This window comes from Lissotriton helveticus, chromosome 11 (assembly GCF_964261635.1).
Source record: "Lissotriton helveticus chromosome 11, aLisHel1.1, whole genome shotgun sequence".
NCBI lineage: Eukaryota > Metazoa > Chordata > Amphibia > Caudata > Salamandridae > Lissotriton > Lissotriton helveticus.
The window spans coordinates 30,472,706-30,487,055 of NC_136072.1; the positions used below are offsets into that span (position 1 = coordinate 30,472,706).

The window sequence follows — 14,350 nt, forward strand, 5'->3', positions numbered from 1 at the left end:
GTTTCCTTCCTCAGGCGAGCCACCGCCACGGCCACCGCAGCCGGCCATCCTGGTTCAGAGTAAGTTCAGACGCTCCGTGCGGCCTGTGCCCTGCTCCTGCGCTCTCTGTTCGCATTTAGCGCCCCTCTTTCAAGGTACCCGGTGTGCCACGGCATGCCTGCATGCTCCCTTTTGAGTGATGCAGTGGTGCTTGCTGCATTGCCCTGCATGACCTCCTATGATAGGCTCTGATTGGAACAAGCCACACAGGTGTTAGGCGGTGGCGCCTCCATGACCTTACGGGGGAGGTTTGTGACCTTTCAGGTTCCCGCGAGAACCGCCCTTCCCATGCATTCACTCCTTTCAACAGAGGCCGACCTGTCAATCTAATGCCTTCCCCCAGGGGCAGGTCCAAGCTTTCACAGCCGTCCTGAGGAACAGGTCTTGTATCCGCTGACCTTCTTTTGAGACGTACATGCATTCATTGTCTTTCATTTGAGACAGCATCGTGCATTTAATGCCCTCCCCCAAAGATAGGTCCACGCATTCAGAGTCCCGTCTCACAGGCAGGTCGGTGCACTCGCGCCCCTTCCCCGGAGACGGACCGTGCATTTAATGCCCTCCCCCAAAGACAGGTCCATGCATTCAGAGTCCCGTCTCACAGTCAGGTCTGTGCACTCGCGCCTCTTCCCCGGAGACACTGGACCGTGCATTTAATACCCTCCCTCAGAGACGGGTCCACGCACTCAGAGACCCACTTCACCAGACACAGGACCGTGCAGTTAATACCCTCCTCAAAGGGCAGGTCCAGGCAGTCAGAGTCCCATCCCTAGGCAGGTCGGTGCACTCGCGCCTCTTCCCCGGAGACAGGTCCATGCCTTCAGAGACCCATTTCCCCGGAGACAGGACCGTGCATTTAATGCCCTCCCTCAGAGACGGGTCCACGCATTCAGAGTCCCGTCCCACAGGCAGGTCTGTGCACTCGCGCCCCTTCCCCGGAGACAGGACCGTGCATTTAATGCCCTCCTTAAAGGGCAGGTCCAGGCAGTCAGAGTCCCACGCCAAGGCAGGTCTGTGCACTCGCGCCCCTTCCCTGGAGGCAGGACCGTGCATTTAATGCCCTCCCCAAAGACGGGTCCATGCACTCAGAGTCCCACTTCACCAGAGACAGGACCGTGCATTTAATGCCCTCCCCAAAGGGCAGGTCCATGCACTCGGAGTCCACTTCACCAGAGACAGGACCGTGCATTTAATGCCCTCCCCAAAGACAGGTCCATACACTCAGACACCCACTTCACCAGAGACGGGACCGTGCATTTAATACCCTCCCCAAAGGACAGGTCCAGGCAGTCGGAGTCTCATCCCTAGGCAGGTCGGTGCACTCGCGCCTCTTCCCCGGAGACAGGACCGTGCATTTAATGCCCTCCGCCACGGATAGGTCCATGCTTTCACAGCCGTCCTGAGGAGCAGGTCTTGTATCCGATGACCTTCTTTTGAGGCGTACATGCATTAATTGTCTTTCATTTGAGACAGTATCATGCATTTAATGTCCCCCCTCAGAGACGGGTCCACGCATTCAGAGTCCCATCCCTAGGCAGGTCTGTGCACTCAGAGTCCCGTCTCACAGGCAGGTCGGTGCACTCGCGCCTCTTCCCCGGAGACAGAACCGTGCCTTTAATGCCCTCCCCCAAAGACAGGTCACTGCATGCACGGTCCCACTTCACTTGAGACAGGACCGTGCATTTAATTCCCTTCCCCAAGGGCAGGTCCATGCATTCAGAGTCCCATCCCTAGGCAGGTCTGTGCACTCAGAGTCCCGTCTCACAGGCAGGTCGGTGCACTCGCGCCTCTTCCCCGGAGACAGAACCGTGCCTTTAATGCCCTCCCCCAAAGACAGGTCACTGCATGCACGGTCCCACTTCACTTGAGACAGGACCGTGCATTTAATGCCCTTCCCCAAGGGCAGGTCCATGCATTCAGAGTCCCATCCCTAGGCAGGTCTGTGCACTCACGCCTCTTCCCCAGAGACAGGACCGTGCATTTAATGCCCTCCCCAAAGACAGGTCCATGCACTCAGAGTCCCACTTCACCGGAGACAGGACCGTGCATTTATTGAATGTCCTTCTCCAGGAACAGGCCTTCCATCCACTGGCCTTTGAGACTGGTCTGTGCATGAATAGACCATCACCAGAGACAGTACCATGTGTTTAATGCCCTTCCTGACAGCCTTCACTGCAGCTTCCCTAAGTAGGTAAAGGTCCACTCATTTACAGCCCTTCTGCGCAGATATATCCAGACATTCATAGTCATTTCCTTTCCTGAAGACAGAACCATGCACTCTTCCACCCAAAGCAGGTCCTTGCACTCACAGCATCCCCTCCCCCGAGGTCCCTCTGTGCCCAAAACCTCATCTGATGACTGCACTCTCCCCTTTTAAGAAGAGATGCAGCCTCTGTTCACGCGTAGCCTGGTTCTCTCAGCCTCTGCTCAGAATCTTTTTTCTTTCACTCTTCTAACATTTTGCAGTGGTTCATTTTGTTTATGAGTGCCTCACAGAATGGTGTGGTTTTTGAGCAGCTTACACTGTGCTGTTAGTGGCTGAATCAAAGTGGTTTTGTTTGAGAATAGATCACAGAATGTTTTAAAAAAATATTTTAGAGTGGCTCGCAGTGTGTTTGTGAGTGTTTCAGTTTCTGAGTAGCTGTGAGTGCCTCGCCATATGTTTTTGTTTGTGTTATGCTAGAGGTGCTTTTAAAGTGATCTCTGTTGCTTCTTGGCACTAGATCAGTTAACTCAAGATAATGCAAAGGAAGGAACATCTAAGACTGGTTATGAAGTGCTTTAAAAAAGTAAATTATTTAGCTTTTTCTTGAACTTAATCAGAGGAGTTTGGGAACAGTTGGTTAGGTAGTGTTTCACTTTTTACCTGCTGCACAAGAAAAAGCGAAGTCACCATAATAAAGGGTACACTTTTTGGAACGTATAGCAGATTTACCCAACGATTGTAAAGATTGTGAGGTTGACTGGATTTTTAACTAAGAGTAAAACAAACACTTGCAAAGCCAATAGGTTTCGCCTATGCTAATTCTATTGTCTTTGTCAATGTTTTTTACATATTGCAGAGCAGTTGAGCTGGGGTGCAACATGGCTTAAAGTAAAAAAAAAGAGCTAAGACACTGACAATTGTTAGAAATGAGGGTCTCTAGTTGGCAGAGGTATGTACCTTTGTCCAAATAGGGACCCTTCTTCCTAGTCAGGATAAGGGAGTTACACTCCTGCTCACCCCCTTGGTAGCTTGGCACGAGCAGTCAGGCTTATCTTAGCGGCAGTGTGTAAAGCATTTGCACATAACCAACAGTAATATAGTGTAAGCACTACAAAAGGACACCACACCAGTTTAGATAAATATCCAATATTTTATATACTTAAGACAAGACCAAAAATGATAAAGAATCCACAATGCAGTACTTGAAAAATAGATACTTTGCAAGATGTCTTCTAAACTGCAGAAATTCCTCAAAAGCACAGTTTGTACGAGTCGGTAGTTCCATCTGGGGCTACCGTGATGCTGAAAACAACAGAGTCTAACAGTACCAGGCGACCGCGTCGATACGGGCCAGCAAAAGCGTGAACAGACTCTGTAACAGTACCTTTCTTGTTGCGGGTTACACGGGGGTGCGATCCGGTCGTGGCAACCATCACGGTTGTGTTGCAAAATGGAAGCGGTGCAGGGCGCAGTGTTCTCTCGATGCGATGTAGGCAGCGGCTCAGTGACGATCGTCCAGATGGCGTAGGTGAGATCAAGGCTTACGGTGCAGGGCGAGGCGGTGCTTGAAGCGGTGCTGGCAGGTTGTGGGTGCTTGTGTGTCGGTCAGCTCAGACGGTTGTGTGGAGCGGTGCGTCGTGAAACTTTACGAGCAGTGCCCCCAACCACGATACGGTCGAGTCAGCAGCAGCGACAGTGTCGGTGAGACCAGGACGGTGAAGTGAAGCGAGGCGGTGCAGACTGCGTTGCCCACAGGTCACCGTGCAAGCAGCAGCTCAGTGGAGCCGGTTGTCATCGTTCGGTAAGAGCAGGGTAGCGGTGCGGGTTGCAGACGTTGCAGTCTGCAATGCCGTCAGCACACAGAGCCAGTGACGGAGTCATTGACGGTTCCCTTCTTTGTGGGAACTGAAACAGCAGTTCCAGAAGCGGCACCCAGAGGTTAATGACGTCTTTGCAGTCCCTGAGACTTCATACCAGGAGGCCAGCTCGATTTCAGGCCCTTGGAGATACTCAGCACAAGAAAAGAAAGTTCAGTCTAGTCCTTTCACTGCCCAAGGCAGAAGCAGCAACTGCAGGCCAAACCAACAAAGCAACAAAACAGCAAAGAGGCAGTACTCCTCCTGGCAGCTATTCTAGCTCTTCTTCTTGGCAGGTTCCTTGATTCCAGCGAGTTCTAAAGTTCAGGGGTTTGGGACCCACTTTTTGTAGCCCAAAATCCTTTGTCCTCTCAAGCAGAGAGTGTCTTTTTCCAGCCAGAACCAGTTGTGCCCTCTCTGTTGCCTCTTCCTGGCAGGAGGTGGAGACGGCATTGTCAGAGGCAGACCAGGCCCATTCAGGTGAAAGGAAATCACCTCCCCCTACTCTAAGTTTAGCTCAGGTCAATTCAGCCTGTTCCTGACCCACCTAGACTCTCTGGAACCTCTGCTCCTCTCCAGCCCCTGTCATCCAAAACCCAGACAGTCAATCCACAAACCCAGCAGAGGCCCACTAGATGGCTGAGCAAAAAAATCCCTACTTTCTAAAAGTAGTATTTTTAAACACAGATTGTAAAAATCACCTTCACTAAAATATGAATCCTTAGATTCTGAGTTCAGGCATACTAAACCTTATTTCTCCACCTTACTCCCAGGGCCAGTTATGTTTGTAAGATGTTATAAACAAACTCCCCATTCTGTCCTACAGGGACAGGTAGTGAAAATCTAAATTGGCAGTTATTCACTATCAGAACATTCCACACACACCAGTGCATGTCCTACCTTTTACATACACTGCACCCTGCCCACAGGGGTACCTTCGACCTACCTTAGGGGTGACTGACATGTAAGAAAAGGGAAGGTTAGGGCCTGGCCAGTGTGTGCACTTGTCAAGTCGACCTGGCAGTACCAGACTACACACAGGCTCTGCATTGGCAGGCCTGAGTTATAGTTACAGGCTGCTTGGGTGGGTGGCAGAATTCAGTGCTGCAGCCCACTAGCAACATTTGATTTACAGATCCTGAAACACTCAGTGCATTTTATTAGGGACTAACAATTAAATCAAATATCCAATCTTGGAAACACCAATACGTAACACAATTTACACAAAGAGCATATGCACTTTAGCACTGATCAGCAGTGGTAAAGTGCCCAGCGTCCCAAAACCAATAAAAACAGGTCAGTAAAAAACAGGAGGAAGAAGCAAAAGGTTTGAGGATAACCCTGCAAAATGGGCCATTTCCAACAACAATGCTTGCAGCATCATATCGCACTCCTTTTGTTTATTTTAAGCCATGTTGCACAGCAGCTCAACTGCTGTGCAACATGTAAATAAGTAAAAAAAAAACATTGACAAAGCCAATAGATTTTGCATAGGTGAAACCTGTTGGCTATACCAATGTTTGCTGTAGTTACAAAGAGAACGCATGCAACTGTTAGATTGCTCCCAGAGTTCAGGTTTGATTCTCAACAGTTGCTTTTTTAATTACTCCTCAATTTTGGACACCACTTTTTAAGAATATAACATACATGTCATTTTGTTGGTGAACAACCATTACAACGAAACTATTACAACGCACTACCATTACAACGCGGTCATTACAACGCAAACCATTACAACGCATTGCGCTGGGGGGCGCTCTAGGATAGGGAATACGTTTAATTTTCTATCCAACACCTTCCCTAGTGTCCACGGGGACTGGAGTTGGAATAGAAAATTATACTTACCACTATCCAGCACCTCTAAGGGCTATGCGATGTAAAGGTTTGCGATGTAAAAACCGCGTTGTAAAGGCAGGCATTGTAATAGCCTGCGTTGTAACATCATACATCCCATTTTGTTTCTTTGCAGACAGAAAATATTTGTTTGCAAGCACATTTTCACAAGCACAAAAGTATCATATTGAGCTGTGATGCACAAATCATTTGAAGAAAACAGTTCGCTATTTCGTATAAAATCATTAACCGTGAGACTTCAGACGGAAAAACACAATGTTTTCTTTCATAGACCTCAACATTTGATGCAGGCGCTTTCATCAGGAAGTTCAGGACTGTAATTAATAAACAGCTTCACAGTACTTGTTTGTGCTGCACAACCTTTTTAGCTGAATTCCTGAATTGACAAATAACAAATACATCTTTGTGCTATCTCGTACTTAAATTTGTGGCTTATTTTAGAGTATCAAAACAGCGCCGGAGACCGCAATAGGTAGATTACTTAATCCTCCTTGGGTTTTGAGTGTAACGTATTTTGTATCTTAATAAAAAATGCTGTTTTTGTTTCATCTGTTTATGATTCTCATTTCGTAACATTTCAACTACGGTTCTTTGAATAAAGGCCATTTCATTGTTTGAAAGCAGCAGTTCACGTGTTAAAATAGAGCGCATTGAGATATGTAGTGCCAAACAGGTATAAACAGAAATGTTTATCTTTTGTCGTACCCATTTTACACATAACTACTAGCTGATTTTTTTATTTTAAACGTTTACTGCGTTTCAACGCATTCACCAGCAGACTTCAGATGGAAAAAAATATTGTACGCATTGAACACATGCACTGTGTCAGTTGAAATTGTACTCTTTTTATTTCTATGTAGAATAATCTTTCTTTCCTTATACGTTAAAATATTTTTGGTCTCTTTTCACCTACATTAAATGCACTCAGTGGCCACATTAGTATTTCAAAAACCTTTATTTCGGTCACTAGGACCATAAAAGTATTCAAGAACAAAAGAGCAAGCAGTATAAAAATTAAGCGACCCAAACAATACAGGGACATCAAATTCAAAAGAAAAAGGTTGCCAAAACATGAGAACATAGCAATTTCACCGGGACAGTACAAAGTAGACGTAGCAGAGGGGAGGGAGAAAATCACAGTGCATAGACATAGATACCAGGGGCAAATCAATTCATTTAGTGAAAATGTGCTCAATGCACACGAGATAGCAGCAATAATTCAATAAATAATTAAAACTGCAAGATTATGTTAAAAAACACATTCAATATAAAAACTTTAAAAAGCTGTATCCCGTTAGCAAGCAATGTGATTATCACATGCTGGGCACTTCTACTAATAGTTAGTATTTAATCTAACAGACTAGGCAATCCCACACATAGCACGAATATTTCAAAGTACAAAACCCGTATTTGAGTCTCAGCGTCAAGTTAAGATATGGTGATCTTGGGCGCTTTACACTGTTTATGGCCCTCTCACAGTCAAGACGTATGAAACTGTAGACAGAAGTGAAAAAAATCTTTTCGCAGAAAAAGCGCCTCCCTCCTTTAACACAATTCTCAACAATGCTTGCATTGTACTTGACACAGACTGTCAGTATCTAAACCATCTGCATTGAACCTCAAAGAGAAGATGTCGAAAGCGAGCATTGTTGAGATTGTGTTAAAGGCTGGCTGCATTTTTCCTGTGAAGAGATCTTGTCATTTGTGTTGACAGTTTCTGAAGTCTCACAGTGAATGAGTTATAAACATTGTGATGTGCACAGTTCACCATACGTTACAGTGACGCCGCAACTCAAATGCGGGTTTTGTCTTTGAAAAGTTCATGCTTTGTGTGTAATTACAGAGCCTGTCATAGTAATTACTAATTTGGCCATGAAGTGAATTTAATGTAGGTGAAAGGAGACGACCAAAAATATATGAACGTATAAGGAAAGAAAGATTAGTTCTACATCGAAATAAAGGCGTACAATTTGAACTGACACACTGCATGTGTTAAATGCATACAATATTTATTTTTTCTGTTGGAAGTCTGCTGGCGAATGGATTGAGATGCAATGGGTGCATAAAATCAATAAATCTGCTCGTAGTTATGTTAAAATGAGTAAGAGCAGAATATAAATGTTTCTGTTTTGGATTGTTTTACACAACACAGTTCCATGCCCGGTTTCAAACGTTGAAATGGTCTTTATACAGAGAAACATAATCGAAATGTTACCAAAAAAAGCACCTTAAAGAGATAAAATACCGAAAGCATTTTCATTAAGATACACAGTATATTACATTAGAAACCAGAGGAGGTTCCTAATTAAGTTATCTACCTATTGCTATCTCCCGCACTGTATGGAATGTTCTAAAACACGCCACAAAATTAAGTACGCGATAGCACAAAGAATTATTTGTAAAGTCAAGAATTCATCTTGAAAGGTTGTGTAGCACAAACAAGTAATGTGAAGTTGCTAATTATTAAGTACAGCCCTGAACTAACTGATGAAAGCGTTTGTATCAAACAATGAGATCTGTACAAAAAAACATTGATTGTTTACATCAGAAGTCTCACGGCAAAAGCATTAATACCAAATGGAGAAATGTTTTCCTGTTCAAATGATTTGTGTATTGCATGCAGTGCTTTTGTGCATATGAAAATATGCTTGCAAAGATAAAAAATTTCTCTCTGCAAAGAAATGAAAGAACATGCATTTTATATTCATAACTCGTGGTGTTCAAAATGAAGAAGTGATTAAAAAAGCAACTGTTAAAAATCAAACCTGAATTCTGTGAGCAGTGTAACAGTTACATGCGTTCTCCATGTAACTATAAAAACGTGCTCTAAATGCAGTCACCAAAGTCGCTTAGTATTCGAACAACTCCAAGTAAGAAATTCTGTAGTTGAGTGAATTCTGTGAGCGTGTTTGCAATGAGAAACCTTCAAGTACAAACATTCAATCACCATACAAGCTGGATGTTTTAAAGAATCCAAATTGTGAGCACAGCTGCTCAAACAACATGAAGTCCCCAAACACGCTTGATCGCGAAGAAAAAAGTAGGTCCATGAAAGAAAAATTGTGGATGAAAAGTTCAAAGGAAGGAGTACTTGGTCCAGGCTCCACTGATGAGATAAAAATATGAAGAGAAACTTGAACCCAATAGGAAATAGTGTGCAGCAACCAACAGAAAGAAAGGAAAACAGAGTGGCAAGCAGACAAACAATTGGAAAGTAAAGGCTAAGCCCTTTTAAGATTTTTTTTTTTTATTACAATATATTTCACAAGCACAGTGCAAAAGGCGCATGGCTATGCATCACTTTAAGTGAGCTAACAAAGGTTTTAGATTGAATTATTTATGCCAAAGAAATTGAATTATTTTTGCCACGGGAAGCCAGTGCAGCTGGAGACAATTGGGAGTGATATGGTTCCTGACTGGGCTGTGAAGCATGCTGCTGCTTTTTGTACTAATTGTCATCTTCAAATCTGTTTGATTGACAAGCTAAGGTGCATATGTTTGCAAAGTCCAAGCGAGTCTGGACAATTGCTTATGAAGACGAAGAGGGTTAAAAATGCAGCGTCCTCTTAACAACTTAAGAACCCAGAAACGCCTCCTGGCGACCTTAGTGTTTTGTTGTTCAAGGGGTACAGTTGCATCCTGTAAAACTCCCAGATTTTTAAAGGAGTTCATAGGAGAGGGCGTAGGACCCATAACATTTGGTTAGAAAGAGGCCTTCCCAATTCTCCATAAAGTACTATGTGATTGATGCTTTGATCCTGGAGGGATTCAATTTAATAAAAATGTCAGCCATCCACCTGAGAACAAAACAGTTTTTCTTGAATGCTGATCACTTTTATGGATTTGTCAACTTTTGATGTCCGTGCGAACAAAAACTGCGTGTTGTCGGCATACAAGTGTAATTGGACCCCAGATTTAGTGGTTCGAAGGCTGGTGGTACCCACATATATGCTAAAAAGGAGAGGAGGTAATGTTGAGCTCTCAGGAACTCCGCAGTAGATGCTGTTTGCTGAAGAGTGCGCAGAGTGAAAAGGGACTGTTTTGCGACAGCGTACACAAATGATTTGATGCATTATAGCGCAGTCTTGTAGCTCAGATGTCTTGGCTCTTTCAAGATGGATAAAATGATCTATGGTATCAAATGCTGCGGCGAGGCCGAGGAGAACCAATGCTTGACCTCTCTGCGATCTACCTACATCCGCAGTTCATCAAGTACTGAGGTAACTACAAGTTTCGTAGTCTGGCCAGGCCTAAAGCCAACTTGTGGGATGTTCAAGAGATTATTGAATGCAGCAAACCACTGAGGCAGATAGTTTTCAATTCTTTGTGAGTGGCTTACAGTCTGTTCGGTGACCTACAAGGTAGGAGCACGCGTCTCTCGAGCCAGGTCTTCATATGTGGCGGGAGTGTGGTAGGGTAAAGGGCCCTCTTGCAAGTATTGCGATACTAAAACTTTGAGGTCACAGGGACTTGTTCACACGACAGATGAGCAGTTTGTGAGTAATGCATCACAAACACTTCTCTACAATGCGTGAGCGAAAAAGCTTATGTCAGACTCGAGCTGCTGTGGAGATGAGCAGCTGAGAAGGCAGTGATACTGATGCTAGCAGGTACAGTGATGCAACATGACACAGAAATATTAAAATAGCACCATACTAACAGCGTTGTCTTAGACAAGAACTACTTCCCCACTTTGCAATCCTGGTTAGCGTAGTAGTGCAATTCCTTAAAGTAATTAACCCGTTCCGTGCTCAGGACGGCCGGGAGCCATCCCACATCACGGTGGGTGTGTGCAGAGGACGGCCGGGGACAGTCCAAATCCCGCCCACTGATTAAAAATACCGCACCGTAGTGGAATTTGCTCCGCGGTCAACGGGTTAATGTTCATACAGTCATCTCTACTTTGTAATGAAGGTCTTCGTTTATTTTGTTTGAAGAATTCATATTTGTCTTGTTGAACCATCACATGCTGATAGTGAATTAACTTTGCATTATTTACAAATCCCGATGCATTTTGGGACAAGCCCTTCATCAGGGGTAAGAATCCGTTAGTCAAAAGTGAGTTTGCCCATAATGCACCTATGGAATATAACACCATATCATTAAGCAAGCAGAGGTAGGAAATGGGATAGTTGTTCTACTACATTGGTGGCTACGATTGTTGATACAGATGAAAATGCAACCTCCAGCGTTGAGATTCACCGGTCTAACTCTGCAAAGGTTCAACAGCTAGCTTTCCCCGCCCAAGCCCCCTCCTGAAGGCTAGATGGCCATCAAAGTGGACTTTTAAAAAAACATGTGGTGTGGGGCCCTACATGGAGTTTTTCACCCGGGCACAGCAAAAACATCTGGCATGTCTGGGCACAACTTGAAAAATCTACTAGGAAGCATGGATGTCTTCCAGGGGACCCCCAACTCTTCAAGCAAAGTCTACCTTCCTTTCACTCTGAGCAGTCAAAAAGTTGAGTATCACCACACAGTGGGCTTTTTAACCGCGCTTTGGTGATATACGCTTAGAGATAGATTGGAGTCACTGAGCACCCATCCTGTAGCCATGGTAGTCACCCTCCAGCGTTGGGCCTGCGCGAATGCTTCCGCAGACCATCCATTAAAAGTCTGGGAAGTTGAGATTTTCAAAAATATATGTTGGGAAATAGGACTGTTGTATCCTCTGAGCTCCAAAAGGCACCAGTTATAAATTATTTTCCTTTGGTAGTCGTACTTACCAGTCGTGTTCAGCCAGTCCCATTCCATTCCACTATTTTTATGATCACTGTAATGAAGAAGGCGCTGTCTACGATTAGATCAGCGTCCCCACCAAGCACACCTGGAGAAATGTAAATAACTTAAAACACTTATGTAGTCTGTAGATACTTGTATAAAGTACTTTATTCAAGAATCTACAAACTACAGAAGTGTTTTAAGTTATTTACGTTTCTCCAGGAGTACTTGGCGGGGACGATGATCTAAATGTAGACAGCGCATTCTTCCTTTTTTTCTCAACCAATGCCCCTGATCAGAGGGCGATACCCACCAGCACCCTACACCAGGTCTACCTTCCACATACCTGAATTAAGTTCTATTCACCAAAGAGTGTCATAATCCACAAAATTAATTTATGATCACTGTGCCATTAGACAAATGGGACATACGGTCAACAAAAGTGTCTTACATGTTCTCTGACCCGGGCAGTTCAGCCCAAAATGCAAGGCCATGTTCCCTCTTAATAGGAACACAACCAACACCCAGAACAGTTTCACCAACATTGGACTGCAGCACTTAAGGCAAATTTGACCTTCAATTTGGCTACACTGTGTGCTAATAATGCAAGTGCAAAACTCGCAAAAACAAGCAGTTTCTTTAAGTTAATGGACTGTGTGCGGCCTGGTTGGAAATTTACAGAAAACCATGTAATGCGTTGTTTGTATTTGCATTTAATCATAACATAAGGGTGCTCAGAATGATTGTAGAAACTCTGCTAGACAGTGGGCACAATTGTGTGATTGACTGGTGAGTGATGTGTCTTTCGCTTTCCCCAGTGTCTCAAGTTTTCTCTTTGTGTTCCAGGACCTTCCTATGACCCAGTCATTGAGGACGAGGACACCGTCTCGTCAGGGCTGAAGAAGCTTTACCTCAAGAAGCAGATCCCGGTGAAAGGACTGAAGCTCATCAAGCCTTCCGCGCGAGTGGCCGGCACAAAAATTATCGACCGGCAGCCCTGTGGCGCCAAGAGCCCCGGGTTTCTCTCGTCGGAAGTGACGTTGATCGACTTTGGAGAGGAGATCAGCCCGTTGAGCCCATCAACTCCTTCTCCGGTGGTGGAACTTACCGCGCCCTCGTTGGCCAAGTTAGCCATGGAGGCCTTCTCTCTGCTGGACAAGACCCCCCCACAGAGCCCCTCCAGGTCCCTCCCACGGCCTCTGCATCCCACGCCGGTGGTGGACTGGGACTCCAAACCCTTGCCCCCGCCGCCGGCCTACGACGACGTGGCTCAGGACGAGGATGACATTGAAGTGTGTTCGATAAACAGCTCTGATGTTTTGGTGGCTCAGAGGTCCAATTATGGACTAGCAGACCTCCAAAAGACTAAGGAAAAGGGGGAGACAAACTATGCATTTGTACCAGGAGGAGAGAAGGGCGCGGGAAGGGCTAAAGTGGTGGAAGATAACCTGTTTCTCCCTCCCAAGGAGGTGAAGCCAGCTAGCTTTATACAGACTTCAGAGATCTTTGAGGAGCTCCAGCTGGAATGCATGAAACGCCTCAATGTACCGCTGACCTCCTCTGTGCCGCCCAGTCGGAGCCCCAACTTGAGCCCATCCTTTGTGAACGTTACCCTAACATTATCTGAGGACAGGCCGCTAATCCCACCCCGCGTCCCCATCCCGCCCAGGCCAGTCAAGAGGAACGAGCATGGCCGCTGGTCGGGGGAGCTCTCCCCGGCATTCCTTGGAGAGGAGTTCCGGCCGCCCCAGATTCCGCCCAGGGACCCCTTATCCCAGCCCTCATCTAGGACTCCCAGCCCCATGCCCCTGCAGGTGGGTTCACCGCAGCAGAGGGCAAACCACCTCGCTTCCATGACTGTGGGGGCATACCTCTCCACGTCGCCCGGGAAGACCATGCCCACCACCCAGAGCTTTGCCTCCGACCCGAAATACGCCACCCCAAAGGTGATTCAGGCCCAGGGCAATGAGTGCGCCAAGGGGCCCTGCATCCTGCCCATTGTGAAAGATGGGAAGAAAGTCAGCAACACTCATTACTACCTGCTGCCCGAGCGGCCGCCCTACCTGGACAAGTATGAGAAGTTCTTTAAGGAGGCGAGAAGCCCCGACGAGGCGGCCACCAGGACCATAACCACCGCCACCGTCCGACCCATGATGCAACAGTCGGACTTTAAAGCGAACTTCTCGTCCAACAATAGCAACTCTGGGTTCAAGTGTCCCGTGAAGATGTCGCACAGCCTGCAGAAAATTGTTTACGACGGGCCCGATGGGTTCAAGCCCTCTGAAAAAATCAGAATGGTAAGTGCGGCTTTTCCTCTTCCTGCTCTGTATATTATTTGAGAGATGGTTGCTCTCTGATTGCGTTTGGTGGTCACCTGTGACATCAGATTCTAACATCCAAAATTATTTTTTATTAACTTTTCTAATCCAGTACTTGCACCAAGTTACATCAAATGAGATGACTAAACTTGATCTTTCTCCAAATCAATTGCTTGTTTAGTTAGAACCAGAGGCCATACATGCTCTAGCTGTCTAGTAGTTGAACACTTTGAAATTTTGTGACACACAATGAAAGTGTAATAGCTCCTGCCTTTTCTCTTTAAAGCCTTGGTCTTGTTTTTTTTTTTTCTCTGAAGGGAACTGTGACTGAAACATTCTGCTGGTACAACATGGAT

At 45.7% G+C, this 14,350-nt stretch overlaps 1 protein-coding gene across 4 annotated transcripts in view; it reads left to right on the forward strand.

Moving 5' to 3' along the window:
- Positions 1-14,350, forward strand: part of TNK2 (tyrosine kinase non receptor 2) — a 394,078-nt gene that overhangs the window by 363,682 nt on the left and 16,046 nt on the right. For 2 of the 4 annotated variants that reach the window (XM_078667996.1, XM_078667994.1), the window contains 2 exons: positions 15-59; positions 12,523-13,973. In XM_078667996.1, coding sequence (XP_078524122.1) covers positions 15-59; positions 12,523-13,973 — 1,496 coding nt within the window. The remainder of the gene's footprint in view (positions 1-14; positions 60-12,522; positions 13,974-14,350) is intronic. The other 2 variants (XM_078667997.1, XM_078667995.1) reach the window with 1 other exon arrangement.